General features: G+C 45.9%; 1 protein-coding gene across 2 annotated transcripts in view; it reads left to right on the top strand.

Annotated features, from left to right (window-relative positions):
* The window catches only part of DNAJC5 (DnaJ heat shock protein family (Hsp40) member C5), a 33,031-nt gene extending 6,126 nt beyond the window's left edge, over positions 1–26,905 (top strand). Inside the window, exons 2-6 of one of the 2 annotated variants that reach the window (XM_040439121.1) lie at positions 10,989–11,103; positions 11,614–11,827; positions 17,896–18,067; positions 23,028–23,153; positions 24,805–26,905. In XM_040439121.1, coding sequence (XP_040295055.1) covers positions 10,997–11,103; positions 11,614–11,827; positions 17,896–18,067; positions 23,028–23,134 — 600 coding nt within the window. In that variant the 5' untranslated portion in view covers positions 10,989–10,996 and the 3' untranslated portion in view covers positions 23,135–23,153; positions 24,805–26,905. Of the gene's footprint in view, positions 1–10,988; positions 11,104–11,613; positions 11,828–17,895; positions 18,068–23,027 lie in introns of both variants that reach the window. The other variant, XM_040439120.1, reaches the window with a different exon arrangement.
* The last annotated feature ends 347 nt before the right edge of the window (positions 26,906–27,252 follow it).

The following is a 27,252-nucleotide window of genomic DNA, read 5'->3' as shown; positions in this document are numbered from 1 at the left end:
GAAAATAGCCAAGCGCATCTACTTGGCTGTTTTCAGAACTCTTATAGAAGTAAATGGAGAGCATGTGCGGTGTGTGCTCCTTTTATTTTCGGAGGTCCGGATTTGGAGATGTTGGGACCCACGCCTATCTGACATGAGATGGAAATAACCATTTAAAGGGAACCTGTCACCGGGATTTGATGTATAGAGATGAGGACATGGGTTGCTAGATGGCCACTAGCACATCCGCAATACCCAGTCCCCATAGCTCTGTGTGCTTTTATTGTGGAAAAAAAAAACGATTTGATCCATATGCAAATTACCATGAGATGTGTCCTGTACGTGAGATGAGTCCAGCGTGAAGGAGCGCAGCACCGCCCCGCATCCTCAGAATCTCCTCCTTGCTCCCCAACGTCAGACAGCCAGAGCGCCGTAATCTCACGATGCGCGAGCTAGCGCATCCACTGTTCCTTCCCTGAGGCTGATGCCAGCACAGAGAAGTAACACTAGCTCGCGCATCGTGAGATTACGGCGCTCTGGCTGTCTGACGTCGGGGAGCAAGGAGGAGATTCTGAGGTTCCCTTTAATGCAACACCATAAATCATTGATTGCCCTCTGTAAATAGGGATCTGAGGCCTCATGCACACGAGCGTATTTTCATTCCATGTCCTTTCTGGGGGGTTTTTCGGACCGTATACGGAACCATTCATTTCAATGGGTCCGCAAAAAAACTGAAGGTACTACGTGTGCATTCCGTTTCTTTATGTCCATATTTCCGTTCCGCCCAAAAAATAGAACATGTCCTATTATTGTTTGCATTACGGACAAATATAGTGCTGTTCTATTAAGGGCCAGCTGTTCCGTTCCGCAAAACGTAATGCACACGGATGTCATTCGTATTTTTTGCAGACCGCAAAATACATACGATCGTGTGCATTAGGCCTAACTCTGTATGGGGACAAACGATCACAGTAGCGATCGCTCATTCCTATAAACAGGGAATGATTGCTGCATGTACATACAGCTCCCGATAATTGCGTTGTCAGCTGGCCCGGGTAGAATGTCCTTTGGTCGCTTACACCAGTAACACAGGCTGGATGCTGGGTGTTGTCCATCAGTGGCCACCGTTATGATGCACTCAGCTTTTCACAGACCTGAATGGCTCAGGATGCTTATAGGCCCTTGTTCCAGGGAATGAAGGGATAGAAGTGCATCTGAGATCAGTAAGCAGTGCCTCCTCCGTGGAATATTTCGGAAAGTATGATGGAAACCTGAGGCGGTAAAATGATTATTTTCTAAGCAGCCTGAGGCAGCCACCAAGGTGTCTTCTCGGTGACTCATGTAGCTGTGGAATTAGTCCCCGATCTCTGACATATATATATATTCTTGAAGACGAATCCAGTTCCTCAGAGCGAGGAATGTAAACCTGCAGGAAATGTCACCGTTATCATTCCTAAGCTTGATTTTCTTGTTTTTCTCTTTGGATGGTCAGTTTACAGAGCTGTCTCCACCTCTATCCTCTGCAATGCCTCTGCTGTATAGACCTGTACCCCGTACGCTGAGTTATATTCACAAGGCGGTATTTTGAAATGTATTTTATTGCATATACCGCAGTGAAATCTGCTGCAAATTCACTGTTTCTCAGTGAGGGATAATGTTGCCCTTCATTTGGCCGCAGCTTATTTCCAAAGGAAAACCCTGCTACGTGCGTATACCCTAACTGTGCATTATAGCCTTATATCCTCTCCACTACCTGCACAATATAGATCTGTACTATTTCCACCACCTGCACTGTATAGACTGGTACCCTCGCCATCACCTGCACTGTATGGATGTACTCTCCATGCTGTACATCCACACTACCTGTGCTGTGTAGACCTGGACCCCCTGCACCATTACTACGGTATATAGATCTACACCTTCGCCATCGCCTGCACTGTATAAGGCTACATTCACACAACTGTATGTGTTTTGCGATCTGCAGACCACTCATACCGGCCGTGTGCATTCCGCATTTTGATGAACGCACACAGCCAGTCCTATGATAGAAAGGCCTGTTCTTGTCCGCGAATGTGGACAAGAATAGGACATGCTCTATTTTTTTTTTGCAGGGCTGCGGGATGGACATAAGGATGCGGACAGCACAGGGTGTGCTATCCACATCTTTTGCGGCCCCGTTGAAATAAATGGGTCCACATTAGTTCTGCAGAATTGCAGACCGGATGCGGACCCATAAATACGGTTGTGTGAATGGACCCTAAACCTGTATTCTCTCCATCACTTGCAATGTATAGACTTTTATCCTCTCCATATTCTGCGCTGTATAGACCTGCATCCTAAGCCAGTGTGTGCTGTATAGACTTGGAACCTCTCCACCTTATGTACTCCTGTATCCTCCACACTGCCTGCTCTGTAGAGACCTGTATCCTCCACACTGCCTGCTCTGTAGAGACCTGTATCCTCTGCACTGCCTGCTCTGTAGAGACCTGTATCCTCTGCACTGCCTGCTCTGTAGAGACCTGTATCCTCTGCACTGCCTGCTCTGTAGAGACCTGTATCCTCTGCACTGCCTGCTCTGTAGAGACCTGTATCCTCTGCACTGCCTGCTCTGTAGAGACCAGTATCCTCTGCACTGCCTGCTCTGTAGAGACCTGTATCCTCTGCACTGCCTGCTCTGTAGAGACCAGTATCCTCTGCACTGCCTGCTCTGTAGAGACCAGTATCCTCTGCACTGCCTGCTCTGTAGAGACCAGTATCCTCTGCACTGCCTGCTCTGTAGAGACCAGTATCCTCTGCACTGCCTGCTCTGTAGAGACCAGTATCCTCTGCACTGCCTGCTCTGTAGAGACCAGTATCCTCTGCACTGCCTGCTCTGTAGAGACCTGTATCCTCTGCACTGCCTGCTCTGTAGAGACCTGTATCCTCTGCACTGCCTGCTCTGTAGAGACCAGTATCCTCTGCACTGCCTGCTCTGTAGAGACTAGTATCCTCTGCACTGCCTGCTCTGTAGAGACCAGTATCCTCTGCACTGCCTGCTCTGTAGAGACCAGTATCCTCTGCACTGCCTGCTCTGTAGAGACCAGTATCCTCTGCACTGCCTGCTCTGTAGAGACCAGTATCCTCTGCACTGCCTGCTCTGTAGAGACCAGTATCCTCTGCACTGCCTGCTCTGTAGAGACCAGTATCCTCTGCACTGCCTGCTCTGTAGAGACCAGTATCCTCTGCACTGCCTGCTCTGTAGAGACCTGTATCCTCTGCACTGCCTGCTCTGTAGAGACCTGTATCCTCTGCACTGCCTGCTCTGTAGAGACCTGTATCCTCTGCACTGCCTGCTCTGTAGAGACCTGTATCCTCTGCACTGCCTGCTCTGTAGAGACCTGTATCCTCTGCACTGCCTGCTCTGTAGAGACCTGTATCCTCTGCACTGCCTGCTCTGTAGAGACCTGTATCCTCTGCACTGCCTGCTCTGTAGAGACCTGTATCCTCTGCACTGCCTGCTCTGTAGAGACCTGTATCCTCTGCACTGCCTGCTCTGTAGAGACCTGTATCCTCTGCACTGCCTGCTCTGTAGAGACCTGTATCCTCTGCACTGCCTGCTCTGTAGAGACCTGTATCCTCTGCACTGCCTGCTCTGTAGAGACCAGTATCCTCTGCACTGCCTGCTCTGTAGAGACCTGTATCCTCTGCACTGCCTGCTCTGTAGAGACCTGTATCCTCTGCACTGCCTGCTCTGTAGAGACCTGTATCCTCTGCACTGCCTGCGCTGTAGAGACCTCTATCCTCTGCACTGCCTGCGCTCTGTAGAGACCTCTATCCTCTGCACTGCCTGCGCTCTGTATAGACCTCTATCCTCTGCACTGCCTGCGCTCTGTATAGACCTCTATCCTCTGCACTGCCTGCGCTCTATAGACCTCTATCCTCTGCACTGCCTGCGCTCTATAGACCTCTATCCTCTGCACTGCCTGCGCTCTATAGACCTCTATCCTCTGCACTGCCTGCGCTCTATAGACCTCTATCCTCTGCACTGCCTGCGCTCTATAGACCTCTATCCTCTGCACTGCCTGCGCTCTATAGTCCTCTATCCTCTGCACTGCCTGCGCTCTATAGTCCTCTATCCTCTGCACTGCCTGCGCTCTATAGTCCTGTATCCTCTGCACTGCCTGCGCTCTATAGTCCTGTATCCTCTGCACTGCCTGCGCTCTATAGTCCTCTATCCTCTGCACTGCCTGCGCTCTATAGTCCTCTATCCTCTGCACTGCCTGCGCTCTATAGTCCTGTATCCTCTGCACTGCCTGCGCTCTATAGTCCTGTATCCTCTGCACTGCCTGCGCTCTATAGACCTCTATCCTCTGCCCTCCCTGCGCTCTATAGACCTGTATTCTTTGAACTATACAGACCCTCATCATCCACGCTGCCTGCGGAGTATAGACCTCTCTTGTCTGCCTCCCCTCCCCCCTCTCCGGTGTTGCCCACCCATTGCTGCTGCTCCTCGTCTTACAACTCATTACCCAACCGTTTTTCTGGCTAAAAACCTAGACTGGAAAAAAGAAGAAGTTTGCCTTATTGACACTTTCTGTTCCATCACATGGCTTACATTCGCCTTCCTCCCAACTCTTTCACCAACATACCAGCTGATGCGTCACCCCTGTGTTAACCCTGTCCTCACTGGAGAACAGCCTGATAAATGGGACCTGTACCATTCCGTCCTCCGGCTCCTGACAGCCGTTCACTGGGGCGTAGTTTCTGGGCAGTGGATATCCAGCTCGACGCTCGCTTTGGCCAGTCCAGCCCTTCAGGCAGTGTGGCAACACTGACAGATATTGGCAGGAGGGAGATTCGTCCCATGCTCCTGCCAGCAGCTGTGCAATAAAAACTAGCCAACCAGATAGCTGCCCTGTATTATATCCACAGGATTTTAATAGACGGCTGAAAATATTGATCCCCCTCTTCATTTGGTTTAATCATCGGTTTACAGATCCAGCTACCATTAGATCTACTATTGTATGTTGAAGACCTTTACAGATGACAACTGTCCACTCTCGGGGCCTGTGGAAAGCGAAGGGATGGACTAAGAGTGTGCTCGCATGCCTCCGCTCGGCAAAAGATAGGACGTGTCCTACCTTTTGCTGTATGTTGCGGATCACGTCAATGGGTCCACACCGCGATGCCGAGTTCACACTGCTGGTCCTGGTGTTTTGCAGACCCATGGTTTGCAGTCCGCAATACAGGCACAGTGGCCATATGGTCGTGTGAATGAGGCCTAAAAGTGATGCGCTACAGGTTCAGGGTATATGTATGTGTGACTGAGAGAAAATCTGCGGTGCAATACGGTATTCAAAATCTCAACTACATGGTGCAGGATTAACCTGCGGTGGATTTTGAAATCTACAGCATGCCAATGATTTGTGTGGAATTTCAGTGCAGATTTCACGCTTTTTATAATGCAAATGAGTGAGATCTGGGGCAAATCTATAATCCCAAATCTTTTTAGGCTGGTGACTTCCATGTATCACACAAGCCACAGCACAACACATGATCTGTCCAGTGGCGGATACCGACGGCCCCATCGATGGCGTCTGTTGAAGTCCTGTTTTATAGCAGCAGCATGCATCGCAGTTACCTCAGTAAAAAATGTCAGAATTGCCGTCAGAGGCTCCAAACGCCACCTCTGATGTGAACAGATCCTTACCCTTTTCTCATTTTTAGCCAGTACAGTACAGACGGAGGTTCTCCTGTATTGACCTGGAAATTATCAGCAAATTGTTTCTAAGGCTACATCTCTGGTGAACGTTTCCGGCAGGGAACAGCCTGCCAGCATCCACAGATCACCGCTGGATTACATTACAATCAAAAGGGATCCAGCGGTGATCTGTTGAATCTGGCAATGCCAAATCCGGTGAACGCTGGCAGACTGTTCTCTGCTGGAACAGTCTGCCGAAAACGTTCACCAATGGTGCTTTTTGGCATAAATGCTGGGTTTCGACCGGACAAATACCGCTGAATGCATGGGTTTGTGGTCTGGCTGGCCACCCGCCGCCATTTGTGCTGCATCAGGCAACCGGATCGTCTTGCCACAGATGTGAACGCGGCCTTAGCCAGGCCATCCATGCAGCTCTGTTCTTGCTGTCAAACAATAGAACCCTGGAGGAGCCCATTATATGTCGGAGGGGTGTCCATTGGGTGCTATTTGGATCTGTTGTCCGTTGTTATGAAGGAAGCTATGATTCAAATGTGGACATAGCTTTACCAACAGAGAAGTGCATAGACTGGATACATTGTCAGAAGTATTAGGTCAGGGTTGTTTTATAGCCATTGAATATATAAGAACATTCTCATGCACTGATGGTGAAATATAGAAAACGGTTGGGAATTGAAAACAGTGGCCACGTTCAGTCTAAGGGCTCATTCAGATGGCCGTATGCTGTCCGCAAAAATGCGGATACGTTTTTTTTGCAGATTAGATGCTGTCCTATTCACTTCTATGGGGCACTTTTCTTACATTACACGGCTCAGCAAAAAAATGAAACGTCCTATACTTGTCAGTGAAAATCAAGACATGGCCCTATTGAAGTCTATGGATCAGCAAAAAAACTGAATACAATACGTTTTTTTTGCGGACATGCTGAACTGTCCGCAGGTTTTTGCAGACAGCATACGGCCGTCTGAATGAGCCCTAAGAACAATAAAAAGGGGGGGGGGAATGCAGAATCAAAGGGCAAACTAGTTATGGTTGTTCTATTATGATCATAAAGTGTGGAAGGTTTAGTGTCATAGTTTTGCTGGGTTAATGAATATGTCTGTTGGGTTACAAGGCTAATCCCTGCTATAGGTAACCCATACTGCACGTTCACTCTGGTATGTAATTGTGCCGTTATTATTTAAAGGGGTTGTCCAACCTTTACTAAATGATGGCCTACCCTCAGGTTAGGCCATCACTAGCCAATCAGTGGGGATGCAGGATGTCGGACCCCTGACGATCAGCTGTTCGGGTGTAGGAATAAGGAGGGTGGTGCGCCCTCCATCACTTTGTGGGCTCTGTTCTATAGATAGGTGCGGGTCCCAGAGGGCCACCTATCAGACATTGGGGGCATATCCTAGCTGTCTCAGGCGAGACAAACCTTTTAAGGCTAGTTTCACAGTACAGATAGGTGTGGGTCCCAGAGGGCCACCTATCCGATATTGGGGGCATATCCTAGCTGTCTCAGGCGAGACAAACCTTTTAAGGCTAGTTTCACAGTACAGATAGGTGCGGGTCCCAGAGGGCCACCTATCCGATATTGGGGGCATATCCTAGCTGTCTCAGGCGAGACAAACCTTTTAAGGCTAGTTTCACAGTACAGCTAAAATCTTATGGCGGGCTGTTGGAACAGCCTGTTGAAGTTCATCGTATCCGTCACAGCCAGAAGGGGGTATCGGTGCCGTATCCGGTCAGACAAAAACTGGTGCTTGCAGCAGTTTTTACCTGGCGGAATTCCTGGACTAATTTCAGAAACAGGACCCATTATAGTCAATGGGCTCCAGCGGGGAGAGGTAGTATCTGGCATTGCCGTATACGATGAAACTGCCGGAAGATTTTGCCGCTAGTGTTAAACAACAGCAAGTGCAGAAATCTTCCTACTTTCTCACATGCATCTAGTGCTGAGAACCTCCAAAGCCATTTACATCCATTGGTGTGACTAATATCTTTACTTCAGTAAGACCACATGTTTGATTGATTTTTAACCGTTCCGTTAAGGGGTTAAAGGCCTCACTTTGGCACCCTTCTCCCATAGGAGGGTGATTGCCCAAATGTGACTGGTCAACATGGAAATTGTTTTTTATTGGGTGGAGGGCTACTGCGGCATCATATGTTCACATTGGCTGATCTCAGCCGACGTGCCCCTCTTCTGTTATTCTGCCCCCTGAAAGTTCTCCGCACTGGATATAGGTGACATAAGGTAGTGGTCATTCAGCATGTCTTGTAGAAATTGCAACACCAAAAAAAAAAGGTGTGGAATTATGAAAATCACAGGATTGATAGACATGTTAATCATATGCAAATTATGAAAAAATGGAAACAAAATATTCAAAACACCTCAGTTTATTCAGTATTGAATTTGAGAGTCACGTGTAGTAATAAAAACACTTACACATCTTGGCATCCTATCAACGAGGTCATTAATGGTTGTCTGCCACTCTGAATGCACTTGGGCACGGAAATCATCAAGATCCACTGCTGGCAGCTCCCTTCACAATGGCCAACCAATGACATCCCACATGTGCTCTATAGGAGACAAGTCCGGAGATGCTTCAGGCCATGGTGGCACGCTTAGGCCATGCAGGCTGTCCAATTTCACTTGCAGTATAGAATGGATCACTAAGAGCCTTTTTGCAACCAGATGATCCATCTGTGCAGAGGTTCACCTCTGTGCACCTCTTGCTGTCATTCCAGTTCGTTTTTGTTCTGCTAACCACCAGGACACGCAACGTCGAACATTAATGATATGTCGGCCTAGGCTCATAACAATCTCCCATAGAGATAAACCAAGGTCTCTCAGTTCAATGATTCCGTTCCTCTCAGTTTGTGATAACTGGCCTGTCAATGAACAGGAGACATCACACAATCATCCTGATTTGATCCGACTTTTGAGGTTTCATGTGGCTAAAAAACTTTGCTTTCACTCTGGCTTTTATGCCCCTCCCACATGCCACAGATTGGAGCTAGGTGCTTGAAAATGTGATCATTAGTGACACCTTGTACTACCTAGATGTGTATAACCATATGGCTTGCCCTTCTTGGTGTTGGAATGTCTTTTTGACCATGTGGAGCTGTCAAGGACCGGTGGCTAAGGAGCTATCTTAAACAGCTCCTGGATCTCGACTTCCTTGACCACTGTAAGGCCTCATGCACACGACCGTTTTTCGGGTTCGCATCCGAGCTGCAGTTTTTGCGGCTCGGGTGCGGACCCATTCACTTCAGTGGGGCCGCAAAAGATGCGGACAGCACTCTGTGTGCTGTCCGCATCCGTTGCTCCGTTCGGCGGCCCTGCAAAAAAAATATAGCATGTCCTATTCTTGTCCGTTTTGCGGACAAGAATAGGCATGTCTACAATGGGCCTTCCGTTCCGCAAATTGCGGAAGGCACACGGGTGGCTTCCATTTTTTGTGGACCACAAAAAACAGCACGGCATGAGGCCTAAGTATGACAAGAAAAAGCTAGGCACAATTAATGCAGCTGTGCTGTGTTAAAAACCATCAAACAACTCCTCCTATCTCAGCTTCTTGGACCCTGGGGGGGGGGGGGGGGGGAATCTGTGATATTGGGATTAACTGCAGTAGGTTTTGAGCTGAGTGGACTTGCAAGATCTCCATGGCAAAGTGGTTTTCCACCAGGCAGCTCTGCTCGTCAGTGCCTGTTTATTGTATGATCGCAATTACCGTCTCGCTGATCATGCTGCACAACATGAATCTGTACTCAGTAGGCGAGGATTGGTTATTGTTTGCTACTGTCTGAGATCTGATCCCAGAGACAATGGATTGGAAAGTTTCTATAATTAACCTTACAGATAAATGCATTTTGTCAGCACTACTGGTTCTGGTAATGGGGAGGTTTGTATTCACCGATGTCTTATGGCTTATTATCTATGATAGCATCCTCACACCTAGGGCCCCGTAGATCATTAGAGAGAGAATACGCACTTAGCAGCAGATGGCGGGGAGGAGGGGTGATCACACAGTGTATTAGAAGGGACTTTTCCCCGAGGGGATTTAACTCTGTGTGAGGACATTTGTCCCTCTGACAGACTCCTTGTCGCTACTTACTTGATGTCTCCTCCTTCGTTCCATCGTTTTCTGAATTCCGGAGCGGTGGCAGTGACCATCTGTTGATCCACCGTGCTTTATTTTATTCCTATTTGTGCATATATCTGTGAGAGTATTATAGGACAGAGGGCTTTCTTTTTTCTTTTTTTAATAACTTTATGGACTCTTGGGCCCCTTCCAAGTGTGTCCTGATGCGTTGTGAATGCGTTCAGTGAAAAATGTGCGTTTTCGCAGGCAAAATCATTCAGTTTTGCCTGCGATCGCGTTCAGTTTTTATTGCGTGGGTGTATTGCGATTTAATGCGTTTTGCACGCGCGTGATAAAAAACTGAATGTCTACAAAAAACAGCTCTTAGCAACCATCCGTGAAAAACGCATTGCATCCACACTTGCTTGCGGATACAATGCCATTTTCACGCACACCCATTCACTTCTATGGCGCCAGTGTTTTGTGAAAATTGCAGAATATAGAACATGCTGCGATTTTCGCGCAACGCACAAATGATGCGTGAAAACCAACGCACATGTACCCACTGAAATGAATGGGTCCGGATTTTGCATCACGCATTGCACCTGCGTGTAATACTCGCTCATGTGAAAGGGGCCTTAGATCTGGAGGTATCCTCTCTATGGAATTACAGCTGGTGTAAAACTACAACTCCCATCATACCCTGTGGGTTCATTAGAGTTGGTGAAGAGAGGAAGGAATCCTGTGGGAGGTTTATCAAGACCAGCGTTTCCTACTCCAGTCTTTAACTTGTGTGCCCTAGAGCGTGATGCCACAAATATTTTAAGAGGCACGTCCGTTTCTGGTGTAAATTGTGGAAAATCAGGTGGGCTGCGGATGGCTTCACCCCCTCCTGCTAAGCCCCACCCCCTTCCACTCCACTTTAGAAAAGTGGCGAGAAGCCACATGGGCCATAGACACAATGGACTGAAGGGGACCTCATTGACTTCTATGGGAGAGTTTTCTAGGCATGCTGTGATCTGTGCAGAGGTCAGGAGGGAGTAGATAAGCTGTGATATCACCTATTGTGAATGGTGGATCCAGTGTAATCTAGACAGAGTGTTGATATCGTTATCTGCAGGATCAGAATGTCAGATAAACATGTAACTACAGTAAAGTGATCTTTACAGGCCCAGATGTGGCGTCTGTGATTAGGCCTAGTGGCCAGTGCGAAAACTGCACTAACATTTTTTTCTCTTTAGAGACCAAGATGGCGGACCAACGGCAGCGCTCCCTGTCTACCTCTGGAGAATCCCTGTATCATGTTCTAGGACTGGACAAGAATGCCACATCTGATGACATCAAAAGATGTTACCGGTGAGTAAAGTTGCCCATATACCTCCTGCAGCTGTCGGACAACTCTTATTGAGCCAACCACTCAGCTGTTCCTCCCACGTACCTCCTTCCTCCGGATGCGCATGCATGCTGGCAGCAGCTTCATACAGTGAGAACAAGGCATCGGGCCTATTGAAGTAGCAAAAACTTATATAGACCAAGTACTTAACACAGTTGATGGTTTGCTACAGTTGTATCCAATCTAGGCAATCCTTTATGAACTCTACATATCCCAACAGCACAAATCAATCTCCTTTCTGATAGTTTGTTAGTGTTTTTTAGTTTAGAAGTCACAGAGGATCAGCTGGACTAAATACAATTGTAACAAGCCTTCAGCTGAGAGGAGTATAAGGTCTGTACAGGTTTTCAGACTGTAAACAGGAAGGTTCCTATTCACTGACCACAAACGGAGATCTTAAAACTGATGCGCTTTCATGAAATACATAGGAAAGCTGCAGGTGTTTATATAGGATATGTTATTGCATCTTGCAGGAAGCTCGCACTGAAATACCATCCAGATAAAAACCCAGATAATCCAGAAGCCTCCGAGAAATTCAAGGAGATCAACAACGCACACGGTATATTAACAGATGCCACGAAGAGAAATATCTATGACAAGTACGGGTCACTCGGACTCTACGTGGCGGAACAGTTTGGGGAAGAGAATGTCAACACATACTTTGTGCTGTCCAGCTGGTGGGCGAAGGTAAGTCATGAGAATGAGGAGCGTCAGGAAAGATCTAGCCTCTTATTGGAGGTTGCTGTAATTTGCGCACTTTTCAGATCTATTTATTAGTTGCAATGTATAACTGTATGCCTCAGGCTCTATATATTGAGTGCTATGTAAAGCAGGAGTCCCTGATCTTCCAGTGATTTGTATATTGAGTGCTACTTATACCTGGAGTCCATGGTATCCTCAGGCTCTATTTATTGAGCATTAGGTATATGTGAAGCTCCTGATCCCCATAGGCTCTGTATATTTAGTGCTACTTATAGATGGAGTCCCTGATCCCCACAGGCTCTACATATTGAGTGCTATTTATACCTGGAGTCCATGGTCTTCCTGGGCTGTCTGTATAGAAGTAGCACTCAGTATGCACCATATTTGGGGTGAATACTAATGAGTGCTTCCACTATGGAATCGCTCATTAGTACCAGAGAACTGGGAAGCGGTGAATACAGCACTCCCCTGGCTCTGTATTCACCGCTTCCTGGTCCTCTACCATAAGCTGGACACTCGGTGTCCTCGCGCTGTGCGCTTCGGGGCACAGCACAGTGCGCAGCAGGAGAAACCGAGAGCTGGATCCTGGGACCCGTGGCGTCCGGAGCAGGAGAGGTAAGTTGATTTATTTATTTTTTATTTCCTCTGAGGTATGGGGGTCTCATGTGAGGTCTGATTGGGGGTCATTCACATTGGGGTCGGAGCTGAGGTCTTATTGTGGTCTTATTAAAATTGGGGGTATGATCTGAGGTGTGGGGGTATGATCTGAGGTCTGATTGAGGGTGATTCACATTGGGGTCTGAGCGGAGGTCTTAACATTGGGGGTCTGATTGGGGCTGTGAACTGAGGTCTAGTGGAAAAAAAAAATTTCTTATCATCCTCCGCTAAAACCTAGGTTTCCCTTATGGGCGTCTTATAGGGCAAAAAATACAGTAGATCCCGTGGTGATCAGTGACTCTATGTATACCTAATTCTCAGTATATTGCATTCAGAAAGTCTTCAGACCCTTTTACTTTTTTCACATTTTGATATGTTGCGGCCTTGTGCTAAAGAAAAAAATAATCACGTTTCCCCCATCATTCTGCGCTCAATGCCCCATAATGAAAAAGTGAAAACAGAATGTTTGAAATCTTTGGTAATTTTATTGAAAAGGAAAAACTAAAATCTTTGACATAAGTATTCAGACCCTTTACTCAGGACTTACTCAGTTGAAGCAGGTTTGTCAGAGATTACAGCCTCCAGTCTTCTTGGTTATGATCCCACAAGGTTTCTACACCTGGATTTTAGGGATTTTCTGCCATTCTTCAAGCATTGTCAGGTTGGATGGGGACAGTCAGTGGACAGCCATTTTCAGGTCTCTCCAGAGATGTTTGATTGGGTTCAAGTCAGGGCTCTGGCTGGGCTACTAAAAACATTCACACAGTTGTCCTGTGTTGTCTTGGCTGTGTGCTTAGGGTCATTGTCTTGTTGGAAGGTGAACCTTCAGTCTGAAGTACAGATCACTGGATCAGGTTTTCATTAAGAATATCTCTGTACCTTGCTCCATTTAGCTTTCCCTCAACCCTGACCAGTCTCTCTGTCCCAGCCACTGATAAACACCCCCGCAGCATGATGCTGCCACCACCATGCTTCACTGTAGGGATGGTATTGGGCAAGTGATGAGCAGTGCCTGATTTCCTCAAGACATGACACTTAGAAGTTTAATTTTGGCTTCATAAGACCAGAGAGTCTTGTTTCTCAGTCTGCAGTCATTTAGGTGCTTTTTTGCAAACTCCAGGTGTGCTTTCATGTGTCTTACTGAGGAGAGGCTTCTTTCTGGCCACTCTGCCATAAAGTCCAGACCTTTTTGGAAGTTTCTCCCATCTGCACACAGGATCTTTGGAGCTCAGAGTGATCATTGGGTTCTTGGTCACCTCTCATACCAAGGGTGTTCTGCCCCGATTACTTACTTTGGTGGAACGGCCAGCTCTAGGAAGAGTATTGATTGTCCCAAACATTTAACATCCAAACAACTTCCATTTAAGAATTATGGAGGCCACTGTGCTCTAGAGACCTTTCAGTGCAGCATTTTTTTGTACCCTTCTCCAGATCTTTGCCTGTGAAAGGCTCTGAAGACTTTCTGAATGCATTGTGTACTTGGAGTCCCTTGCCTTCCCATAATCTGTGTATAGAATGCTATCTATACCTGTAGTCCCCAGGCTTTTTATATTGAGTGCAATGTATAACTGATGTTCCTGGTCTCCCCATGATCCATATATTAAGCATTATGTATACGGTTCAATCAGTATTTTATTGAAGCATATAAGTAAGTGATATAATAAGCATATCTAAATACCACTACAAAGGGAATATAATGGCCAACAGTGGCCTCACAGGTAGTTCAAGAAGTAGTAAGATCCAGATACATCCAGATATAACATAGTTGACAATTGACAAACCATTAGGAACTACCAAAATTAAAATTGAGAGATAGTAGGGATTACATTTTCAAATTTCCATGTAAACAAATACAGCGAACAAAAACGAGCATGACAAGACTTGACAAACCAGGACATGACACAAACACAAGGAAGGGAGAGGGAGGGTAGAAAATGGGTTAGCCCTACTGTGAATAGGACTTTAGAGACCACTACCCTGAATGGTACCAGTTGACAACCAGTTAGGAAAGGAAGTGAAAGCGCGGAATTTGTTCCATGGATCCCACACCACCCAGAAGGCCGAAGTCGACGCTTTGTCTGAAGCACTCAGCTCCTCCATATGCACTAAGGCATCTAAAGCGTTAGACCAGGTCACTCTGAAAAGACTCTCAGTAGACCTCCACTGGCGGGGGATTATTTGCCTCATGGCCAAAATAAAAAGACGTAATGCCCCTTTCTTAATCTGAGAAATCCGCCCTGAGAACATGGATAAGAGAGCTATCGCCGGTGAAAGCACCACCGTAGCTTTATATAAGTGGTTATATAAAATGAAAACATCCCGCCACAGGGGGGCCACACCTGGACAATCCCACCAGATATGTGTCATAGTGCCTTTAGCAATAAGCATTATGTATAGATGGATTCCCTGATATTTCCATTTTTTTTTTATATATTTTTTTTTATTGGGTGCTTTGTGTACCTGAAGCTCCTTGTCTTCTAGGATCTACTATATTTTTTGCACTATAAGACGCATCGGCCCATAAGAGGCACCTAGGTTTTAGAGGAGGACAATAAAATATTTTTCATTAGACCTCAGGTCAGACCCCCAGTGTTAATCAGTCCTTAGCTGACAGTCCCAATATGAGCCCCATCCCATGCCTCTCATCAGCCTCAGATGACATAAAAAAAAAACACTTACCTCTCCTGCTCCGGACGCCGCCACTCCTCACCTCCAGCGCAATCTTCTTCCTCCTGCCGCGGCTGTGCTCTGACCCCACGCGCACAGCTTGAGGTCACAGAGCACCCTCACCCTGTGTGCAGCCACAGCACAGCGACAGCCGGGTACCGGAAATCGGTGAGTACAGAGCCTTCACCCCTTCCCGGTCCTCTGGTGCTAATGAGTGCCTCCATAATGGAAGCACTCATTTGTATTCGCCCCATAAGACGAAGTGACATTTTTCCTCCACTTTGAGGGGGAAGGGGGGGGGAATGTGTCTAAGGGTCCATTCACACGTCCGCATTCGTTCCGCAATTTGCTGACCCATTCACTTTCAATGGGGCTGGAATGGATGCAAATCCACATTTCCTGGATCCGCATTTTCGGGATCCGCATCTGTTTTTTCGGGATCCGTTTTTTCAGGATCCGCAATTTCGTTCCTGGAAAAAATAGAACATGTCCTATTCTTGTCCGCAATTGCGGACCAGAAAAGTCATTTTCTATTATAGTGTCTGTGATGTGCGGATCCGCAAATTGCGGATCGCACATTGCAGGTGTCTGTGTTTTGCGGATCCGCAAAACACTTACAAACGTGTGAATGGACCCTTATGGTGTGAAAAATATGGTATATATTGATTGCATGGTATATCTGGAGTCCCTGTTCTCTCTGGGCACTTTGTATTCAGGAATCTGTATATTGAGCCCTTTTTTATTTTATTTTTTTAGCTATGGTCCCTGGTCTCCCCAGGATCTGTAATAATCCCAACTTCATCTCTGCACACTAGATGTATTGGTGAGATATACAGTATCTCACAAAAGTGAGTACACCCCTGGCTATTTTGTAAATATTTTTTTATATCTTTTCATGGGACAACACTGAAGTTTTGACATTGTGATACAATGTAAAGCAGTCAGTGTACAGCTTGTATAACAGTGTAAATTTGATGTGCCCTCAAAATAACTCAACACACAGCCATTAATGCCTAAACCGCTGGCAACAAAAGTGAGTACACCCCTAAGTGAAAATTGTCAAATTGTGCCCAAAGTGTCAATATTTTGTGTGGCCACTATTGTTTTCCTGCACTGTCTTAACTCTCTTGGGCATGGAGTTCACTAGAGTTTCACAGGTTACCACTGGAATCCTCTTCCACTCCTCCATGATGACAACATGATGCTGGTGGATGTTAGAGACCTTACGTTCCTCCACCTTCTGTTTGAGGATGCTCCACAGATGCTATAGGGTTTAGGTCTGGAGACATGCTTGGCCAGTCCAACATCTTTACCCTCAGTTTCTTTAGCAGGGCAGTGGTCGTCTTGGAGGTGTTTTTTTGGGTCGTTATGTTGGAATACTGCCCTGTGCCAGTTGCCGAAGGGAGGGGGTTCATGCTGTGCTTCAGTATGTCACCGTACATGTTGGGATTCATGGTTCCCTTAATAAACTGTGGCTCCCCACAGCCGGCAGTACTCATGCAGCCCCAAACCGTGACACTCCCCCACCATGCTTGACTGTAGGTCTTTGTACTTCTCACCTGGTTGCCACCACACATGCTTGACACCATCTGAACCAATTAAGTTTATCTTGGTCTCATCAGACCACAGGACATGGTTCCAGTAATCCAAGTCCTTAGTCTGCTTATCTTCAGCAAACTGTTTGGGGGCTTTCTTGTGCATCATCTATAGAAGAGGCTTCCTTCTTGGACGACATGCAGACCTATTTGATGCAGTGTGCGGCGTTGGGTCTGAGCACTGACAGGCGGACCCCCACCCCTTTAACCTCTGCAGTAATGCTGGCAGCACTCCTACGTCTATTTTGAATAGACAACCTCTGGATATGACTCGGAGCTCGTGCACTCAACTTCCTTGGCCGCCCATGGCGAGGCCTGTTCTGAGTGGAACCTGTCTTGTTAAACCACTGTATGGTCTTACCCACCGTGCTGCAGCTCAGTTTCCCGGTTTTGGCAATCTTCTTATAGCCTAGGCCATCTTTACATAGCGCAACAACTATTTTTTTTTCAGATCCTCAGAGTTCTTTGCCATGAGGTCCATGTTGATCTTTCAGTGACCAATATGAGAGCGATAACACCAAATTTAATACACCTGATCCCCATTCACACCTGAGACCTTGTAACACTAACAAGTCAAATGACACCGGGTAGGGAAAATGGCTAATTGGGCACAATTTGTCCATTTTCACTTAGGGGTGTACTCACTTTTGTTGCCAGCGGTTTAGGCATTAATGGCTCTGTGTTGAGTTATTTTGAGGGCACATCAAATTTACACTGTTATACCAGCTGTACACTGACTGCTTTACATTGTATCACAATGTCAAAACTTCAGTGTTGTCCCATGAAATGTTATAATAAAATATTTACAAAAATGTGAGGGGTGTACTCACTTTTGTGAGATACTGTATTTACTGTAGGTCCAGTACTTCCACAGTCCCTCCAGACTCTATAAATTGAGCTCTCTGTCTAACTGCAGTCCCTGGTCCTTGCACCCCTGGTTGCAGTGTATATCTTTTTCTTGTCTCTTCAGGCTCCGAATATTGAGTTACAGCCCCTGGTCCATACATGCTGTCACTGCTGTATATATCTTTTTCCCATTTCCTCAGGCTCCTTGCATGGAGCTCTCTGTATAGCTGCAGTCCCTGTTCCATACACGCTGTGACTGCTGTATATAACTTTTTCTCATCTCCTCAGGCTCTCTTCATGTTTTGCGGCCTGATCACCGGATGTTACTGCTGCTGCTGTCTCTGCTGTTGCTGTAATTGCTGCTGTGGAAAATGTAAACCACGGCCTCCTGAAGGGGAGGAGACAGACTTTTACGTGTCCCCCGAGGACCTGGAGGCACAACTGCAGTCGGATGAAAGGGGTAAGTGATGTTAGAGGTTGGATAACTTATGGGACATTTAAAAAGACGGCAAAGAAGAAGCACCACCATTTTGCCATGCCAACCAGTCTTTTTCTCTTCCAATCCATATGGCCTCAGGTTACCCACATAACATCCCATCTCAAGTGTGTTCATATCTACTGTTTTGTGCAGAATGTGGTTTTGGACCCCTTTTTAATTTTTTAAATTTACCAGTTGTATCAATTGTGCCAATACCCTGAAATTCTTTGAATTCTGCATCAGTTCGATAACCTGGCACTATTTAATAATCCTGAATCTGTTTAAACCTTTCTGGACCTCCGCTGGACATGTATGGCAGAAGTCCGGTCTTTAAAGACGGCGCCCACTCGCAAGCGCTGCGGGAGCACTAATTGCCAGGTTTCTGCTGTTTTACACAGCAAAGGCCTGGGGTCAAAGGGGTTGTCCCATCTTAGACAATGGGGGCATATCGCTAGGATATGCCCCCATTGTCTGATAGGTGCGGGCCCTACCTCTGGGACCTGCACCTACAAGGATAAGGGAGTGGAGAAACTCGAGGAGGGCACACTGCGCATGCGCAGCCGCCCTCCATTCATTTCTATGGAGCCACCCCCCCCCCCCCTTTCCCTAAAAATAAACATCATAGACATTGCCGTATCTGAAAATGTCTGTAATATTAAAATATTTATCCCATACGGCATAATGGGGGGGGGGGGGCGGGGAATTGGCTGATTCACTATTCACTTCACCTCCCCAAAAAATTTGAGTAACAAGTGATCAAAAAGTTGTACATACTTGAAAATGGTATCAATAGAAACTACAGATCATCTCGCAAAAAATAAGCCCTCGCACAGCTCCATGAACATAACTATAAAAAAGTTATGGGGTCAGAATATAGCTAGGAAAAAGAGTTTTTATTTTATTTGCAGTATAAATAAATAAATGTGGTATTGCGTAATTGTACTGACCTGGAGAATGAAGGGAACAGGTCAGAACGCCATAAAAACGAAACCCATAAAACTGTGGTGGAATTGGTTTTCTTTTTGCAATTCCACCCCATTTTGATATATTATATTTATTTTTCAGCTTCTCACTACACTGTACACAATAGTAAATGCTGCCATTAAAAGTACAACTTGTCCTACAAAAAAATAAGCCCTCATACAGCTATGTGAATGAAAAATAAAAGTGTTATGTCTCCGGGAAGGCAGGGAGTAAAAAATGGAAATGGTAAAACAGAAAATCGCAGTCAGTACAAATACGAGAACTACAGTGAATTAAAGAATCGCAAAATACTGAATATTTAGACCTTTCAATAAATAAATTAGTGAATCATATGAGGAAATGAAGATGCAGTGGTACCCCTGAAGCCCCAAATGGTCCCGTACACAACACACAGGGGCAGATTTAATAATCCTATAGATAGTGTAAACTAGTGTGTAGACAGGCTGTCTAGACCTGGACCAGATTCATCACAGGAGCTCAAGCTGGGTGATAAATGTGGTACAGGGACAGACACTTTTCTCCCGCTGTATACCAGCTATGGGTTGGCTTAGTTTGAGACTGAATTTTATGCCAGAATTGTGGTGCAATTTTTGATGCAAAATGTCACATCATGGGTCACACCCTCTTCCATTAAGTGCCACCCCTTTTTTGATTTTGGGGCAGAACACTTCTCTAAACCTAGATGTGCCAAATTGCATCACTTTTTGGTGAAATTTATACCGAAATCTTGGTGCACTCAGATTAGCAGATGTGGGCCAATGTGTACTAGAAAATAAAATGGAGCTTCCTGACCTGGTGTCCAAAGGAAAAGCTCATCCTGGCACAGGTGAAGAACAGTACCGGGCATGTAGTACCATACTGTGACAGCCAATCTGTTCGTGCACAGTAAGGGGACATTCACATGACCGTAGTGTTTTGCGGTTCCACAAAACACGTATACCGGCCTGTGTGCGTTCCGCAATTTGCAGACAGCATATGGCCACCGATTTAATATAAAATTCCTATTGTCTGCATTTGCGGACGAGAATCGGACATGCTCTATATTTTTGCGGGGCCGCGGAACTGAACTACGGATGCGGACAGCACACTGTGTGCTGTCCACATCTTTTGTGGAACGGATGAAGACTCATTCATACGGTCGTGTGAATGAGCCCTAATACAAATATCGTGATACTTTTCACAGAACAGTGGTGGTATTGTATGTGGTTTTACGTTTCGATGGCCCCAGAAAGTCTCTTGAATGCTAAAACATTGTAACCACATTGGATCAAACACACCTCAGTATAGAGTAAAATCTAATAACCCAGGTGGGATAGGTGCATAAACAAAATACATTCATTAACAGAATTATTGATGCACCCAGATAGAAATCTCAGATTGCTTCAAAACTCATCATGCAGCTATGTCTCAGGCAGAAAAGTGAATGAGTACAGGATGGTCAGTTTGGACACTGAGTCTTGCCACAAGAGGGTGTCAGTGCTTCCCCCCCCAATGCCCTATAAAAAAAAAGGCTCTCAGAGGCTACTTTTGTGTAGTGTACCTCTTGGTGAGCGATTGTTGACTGGTACACATGCCTCTACGGCACACTCAAATTTTTGCCCAGTTGACGGACTTTAGGACAGAGAGAATCAGGATTGTCATTCTGATAAATTCTCTGCCATTTAGGTTGTTCTGACCTAGCTGTTAGGTGCTGTTGGGAGCAGTAGTTACATGAAGGTGCACACACGGCGAACTAGTTCTGGACGGCCCAGACAGGCCAGTCCCACAGTTTTATTGTCCACCATCCAGACAGAAGTGGCCTTTTTATTACACACCCTGTCTCTGCCCAGACTGTGTCCAACAGAAGGAAATTTGGTGTCATGACACCCATTACATGCCATGCCATCGAGAGCCAGCCTCTGTTGCCTTCGCTTGTAGTGGTGCCATGAAATAGAAGCCTGGACTGCAACTGAATGGAACCATATAGGTTTATGTTTGGGATCCCATGACGGTTGTGTTAAAGTATGGAGGCCTCGTGGTGAGAGCTTCAATCCTGCATTTGCTGTGGAGCAACACACTGCTCCAACTGCTGGTGTCATGATATGGGGACCCATCACATACGGCAGTCAGTCCCCCCTAGAAGTGATAGGAGGGACACTAAAAGCCCAGTGATATGTGCAGGACATCCTGCAGCCATATTTGTAGCCTCTCATGGCAGGGCTTCCAACTGGTGTTTCCCGGGAATGTCTCCACCAGATTGCAATACTTCGGTGGCCTTCCCAGTCGCCATATTTATCACCAGTTGAGCATTTAATGGATCAGCTTGAACATTAACTTTGGCAACCTACAAGTCTGCAGGATCTACAGGTCTGTGGGAAAATGTGCCTCAGGATAGCATACAGAACCTGTGCCTCCATGCCCAACTCCTCTTGTATCCAGGTTAGAGGCGGCCAAACAGGGTACTAGAGCCTAGTTTCCATTGTAGTTTTCCCCAGTAAAGTTATCCTTTCGTTTAATATTGTAATAACTTACATAGATCATCATTACATTCACACATTCCCACAACGCCTTCTTGGTGCGGTATTTTTCTTTTGTCAATGAGTGTAATAAAATGTGTACATAATGCCTAGAGGAGTAAACAGAAAAGTAGTCCTAAAAGAAAACCCCAATGGGCGAGCATATTAATCACTAACCCAATTGTGACGTATTTAAAATCCAAATAATAAGGACCTCATATCTGAAGCATGTGTGATGGTACTCACTGATCCCTGGCCACTACCCATAGTGGCTGGATTTATTGTATGTTTTATGTTATTTTAGGTCCAGATAGCCAGAAGTTTGTGGTTATTTAATACTTGTGTTTTTTTTTAAATCAGATCATTTTTATTAAACATTTTACAGTGTAAATACACGTTTTTTCACAATACATGCAAGGATGACATATAGACATATTGTCCATAGGACTAATAACAAAAAGGACACCAAACTATGTGTATTAATCCAGTTTCAATCCAACCTCCCCAACCCCCCCCCATCCCACCCCACCCTAACCTACAAAATACAAAGGCACATTGTTAAACATTTCTATTCAGACGTCGAAACGACAGCCATGGATCCCACAATTTTTCAAATTTCGCTGGGCATCCACGCTTCTGGTACACCATCCGTTCATAACTCAGCATTGTGTCAACCGCACTTAGGAATTCGCCTAGGATTGGCGGCGCTGTCTGTATCCAATGTAGGGCTATTAACTTCCTAGCGACATATAACATTCTCCCTATAGCTATTTTATGCACCTGCCCAGTGGCCAATTCAGAGACATATCCTAACACACACACTTTCGGATCTAATACTTGTGTTTAAATGTGCAAATTTTTTTTGTATACTTTATGTATGTTATGTTTTGGGTAGGTCCACAAACCACAAACTTCTGGCTATCTGGACCTTTGCACTTTTTAATCAGCCTGAAAAGGGTTAAAGAGATTGTCCAGGATTTTGATATTGAAGGCCTATCCTCAGAATAGGTTGTCAATGTCTGGTTGGTGGGGGTTCAACTTCATCAGCTGGTTGAAGAGGCCGCAGTCCCCTCAAAGCTCACCACGCACAGCACGGTCCATTGTATAGCGGGTGTGCTTGGTATTGCATCTCAGGTCCATTCAGTTGAATAGGGCTGAGCTGTGACTGACGAACGTGACATCCCTGGCATAGGAAGAATCCGCCGTGCTCGCCTGGACGCCACAGCCTTTTTCAAACAGTAGATCAGCGGCGGTGCCGGAATGCAACCCCCATCCTGAGGATAGACCATCGATATCAAAATCCCAGACCACCCCTTTTAAGAAGCCATTTATCAAGCGAACCATACACAAGTCTGATGAGCTCTCTCATCATTAAAGGGGCATACACTGCTCTTGCACCTGCTTTATTAGGCTACTTACAACCCTAACCATAAATATTTCTTAATGTCACATTTCCATTTTAGATGCTGCTGATATCCCAGTGATGGTACAACCCAGTTCAGCCACGGAGACCACACAGCTCACCACCGACTCCCATGCCAGTTACCGTACCGACAGCGCATTCAACTGATCACATGCGGGACCCCCAGGTCACTAGGACTAGAGAGGAGGGGGAGAACTGATCTCATCCTACAGCCCTCTGTGTAATCCTACCCCCAGCCCCTCATTTGACCAGCTAATTATCTTGTCCCCTCGGTGCGATGATTGAACATCCAGGGAGTAAAGCGCATGCTCACCACTCGCTTCCCTTCCCCCTACCACCTTTCCTTTTCATGATCAAATATTTTTAATTTATTTTTGTTTATGTCTAGTTTTTAATGGGTATATTTTTGTATGGGGACCTGTTACTTCCGCACCCCTCCCTTCTTAACCCTTTGTTACCCTCGGTCTCTGAGCGTGTGCTGAATCCAGCCCTTTGCCACTTTCTCGCGATGTGTCATATTTCAGGTCGGCGTGATGGGGGCAGGAAGTGATGTTTTAGTACCGATTAGTTTTTTTTCCCTGTGCCCCCCTCCAAGAGGAGTTTTATTTCTGTCTGCGTAACATTGTAGTCTGAGTGCGTGGTACCGCAGGGGTGGGCCTGTGGTGTGTGAGTGCCCTATCAGCTGCTCTCTCCTGGCATGAAGGACGTTTTACAGAAGAGGACGGACGGTTCTGCTGCTGGAACGTTGTCATTTTATTCTTTGTAAAATTGTTTACTGACAGACAGTGGAATTGGCCTGACCATATACACTCCCTCTGACAACAAAAACATAATTTCAAAAAAATTCTTTAAGGTTTTTTTTTACAAACCTTTCTGGGAGCCTGCAATTTTTGGCAAAAATTGTGCTTTGAGAACGTTTTATTTTTGAGGTGTGATACACCTGTATGACCTGTAGGTGGTGCTCTGTCAATTAGTCTTTGCCCTTCTCCAGTCTAGTCCTGCTGAAGCCCGCAGTGATTGCATTGTAGCCCATTGTCTCCGTTCTCTTTCATGTGTAAGTGATCCTACCTCCAGAAATGGAAGTACTCTTGTTTTAATACGTAGTTAGTAAGGGACAGTGCATTCTGGGAGCAGCTCTCAGCCACTAAACTGTGCATCCCTGGCACAGTGACTGCATACTCAACCCCCTGCATACTGTTTGTGTAGGAAGCCAGCGCCATATTTATTTGTATATAATGTCTAGTACTTTGCAGCGCTGTATTTATCTGTATATAGTGCCACTAGTGTACTCAGCGCTGTATGGTGTGTGTTTGTCTGGTGCTGGGAGAGAATTTGTCACTATGCCAAAGATATGTGAGCTCCCCCCCACCCCAGTGGCTTGTCACGGGTCCTAGCACTTTCAGTGCTGTGACAATCTGATAACCGTGGCGCAGCGTTCAGACTGTCTGTTTTGGGAACAATACAAGCTTCCTAATGTTTTCTGTAGGCATCACGGACTTGTTTGTGAATTTGGGAGCCCTCCTCGCATCCGCAGCCTGTACAGTGGGCACTTTGTACAAATGGGGTCAGGTGTAGGGAGTGTCCTGTGGTCTGTCTTGGATGCAGTGTATCCTATAGTATTCAAATATTCGCTGTGAATGTATGTAGGCACTGTCGTCTTATATCCCTATGCGTAATACCAGCCAAGCTGAGCGTCGCTCAACCACCTGTGCCATGACTCTCCAAGAGCCGCCAGTTTAAGCCTTGAGGCTGTAGATCAGTATATTTGACATTTGTGATGGCCTGTTTATTTTTTCGTTTTTTTTCTTTACTTGCAGGGTGTAAGCGTAGACAAAACAGTGTATGAGCAACCAACCGCAGACTATCTGGACTGTGCTGTCTATTTGGTGGAGAAGGCTGAAAACTTTCTGTCTGTGATTAGGATTAGTGACTGGCATTACAACCACTCGCCACTAGATGGCGGCACTGCCTGCAAAAATGTCTTGTCCCACTGATTCTGCCCAGAATATACATGTTAAAATATCAATCTAATTATAAAAGAAATTCCTAAAGGTGTGTAATGAAATTGGCATGACCTTCATTAATACACTAGGATGCGCTCCTCTCTTTTCTCCCCACTCGGAGATGCTACGATGGCCTTTACTGACAGTGGTCCCATTTTAATTCATGACATCCCCCTCCATTCACATAGCTACATTTTAAAGTAATTCAAGATACCAGTTTAGGAATCTGACCACATTGAGCCAACAGACACGGCCCACACTCAGCAGCGGAGGAGAAAACCGTGGCACACTTTAATAGTAGATTGGAAGGTGATTGTTTCTTTACTCTAGCGCTCCAATCAGTGCAAAGGGCAGACTCAAGTGTTTCGCTCCATCCTGGACCTTGGTCATGGCCTATAATTATTCATAAAATACTTGCATCAGTATACACACATATATAATCAGAGAGAAAGTCAAGGAGTCTACAGAAAAAAATTGAAGGCTTTAAATGACATAAAATGCATGTCTCAAAAGTAACCTACCAGCAAGTCAATTATCCATGATTAGAATTAATTGGTAAAACTGCCACTCGAACATATGAGCACCACACAGAAGAAATGTCATATATAGCGGAACCCTGAAGCAATGAGCATATATGTTAATTAGGCTACTTTCACATCTGCATTTTTGCTGGACCATGCCGGCATTCTGGTGCGCTCCGTTTCATTCCGTTCAGTTTTGTCCCCATCGACGAATCTCAATGGCGGAAAGGAAAACGCTGATGTGAAAGTAGCCTTTAAAGGGTGTCTACCATCAGATTTTGCCATATGTAGCTGACTGACACTAGAGATGTGCTAGTGTCAGCTGTACATAAGTCTTCTTTATTCACTTCTGTCTGCAGCCGTTCACCTAAAAAACGTTTTCTTATCCATATGCTAATGAGCCTCTAGGTGCTATGTGGGCGTCAATTCAGCACCTAGAGGCTCTATCTACTGACCATTTTGGCCGCCCCGCAACTCTTGATTGATGTCCGATTTGCCTGCATCTGTCTAAATCCCGCGCCTTCGCTGTGCGCTTCTGTATTTGGCGCAGTGAGTGAATGCCGCGCTCCTGGTGCCGGCTATCTCACTGTAACGTAGTCGGTGCAGGCTCAGTGAGGAAGTCAGCACCAGGAGCGTGTCGCCTGCGCCAAATACAGAAGCGCAGGCGCGGTATTTAGACAGATGCAGGCAAATCGGACTTCAATCAAGAGTTGCGGGGCGGGCTAGAAGAACTACATGGGCGGTGGAAATGGTCAGTAGACGGAGCCTCTAGGTGCTGAATCGACGCCCACATAGCACCTAGAGACTCATTAGCATATGGATAAATACATTTTTTAGGTGAACGGCTGCAGACCAGAAGTGAACAAAGAAGACTGTTATGTACTGCTGACACTAGCACATCATATAGTAAATAGAAATACTGCAGTCGCATGCCATATGATACAAATTGGATAGAGGCTGTAGCAATATGAAGAATGAGTGGAATAGATGCACCATAAGGCATCACATCATGAATGAATGGTAATGTTACAACCACATGTCATCTTGTATAAGTTGGATATAGATTCACCTTAAGGTCATAAGTATCACATCATACAGTAGAACATAGAATTAAAAGGCATCTGTCATCAGATTTGTACCTATGACACTGGCTGACCTGTTACATGTGCTCTTGGCAGCTGAAGACATCTGTGTTGGTCCCATGTTCATATGTGCCCACATTTCTAAGAAACATGATGTTTTAATATATGCAAATAAGCCTCTAGGAGCAACGGGGGCGTTGCTGTTGCACCAAGAGGATCTACTCTCTGCAACTCTCTGCTTTGATTGACAGGGCCAGGCATAATCACGTTTTCCCTGCCTAGTCTTGTCAAAGTGGAGAGGGAGTGGCAGTTGCAGACAGAGCAGAGCCTCTAGGTGTAATGGTAACGCCCCCATTGCTCCTAGAGGCTCATTGGCATATATTAAAACATCATTTTTCTCTGCAATGTGGGCACATGGGACCGACACAGATGCCTTCAGCTGACAGGTGCCCTTTAATAGAGGTAAACAATGTATCCTGTTATGGCTAGTCCTCTAGTGGTATTTAAAACTAATACATAGAGTAGAGCAGAAGTCTGCAGGACAGGTGTGTGTGGGAACGTCCGTGAGCGTCTCAAGATAGCTACAGCGCATGTATTGATGGGAGGAGAGAGGGCGGGGAAAGGGAATAGCGGTAGTATGGAGTAATATAGAGAGAGCA

This window comes from Bufo bufo, chromosome 6 (assembly GCF_905171765.1).
Source record: "Bufo bufo chromosome 6, aBufBuf1.1, whole genome shotgun sequence".
In the NCBI taxonomy this organism is placed as follows: Eukaryota; Metazoa; Chordata; class Amphibia; order Anura; family Bufonidae; genus Bufo; species Bufo bufo.
This window is presented reverse-complemented; position numbering and strand designations above follow the sequence as displayed.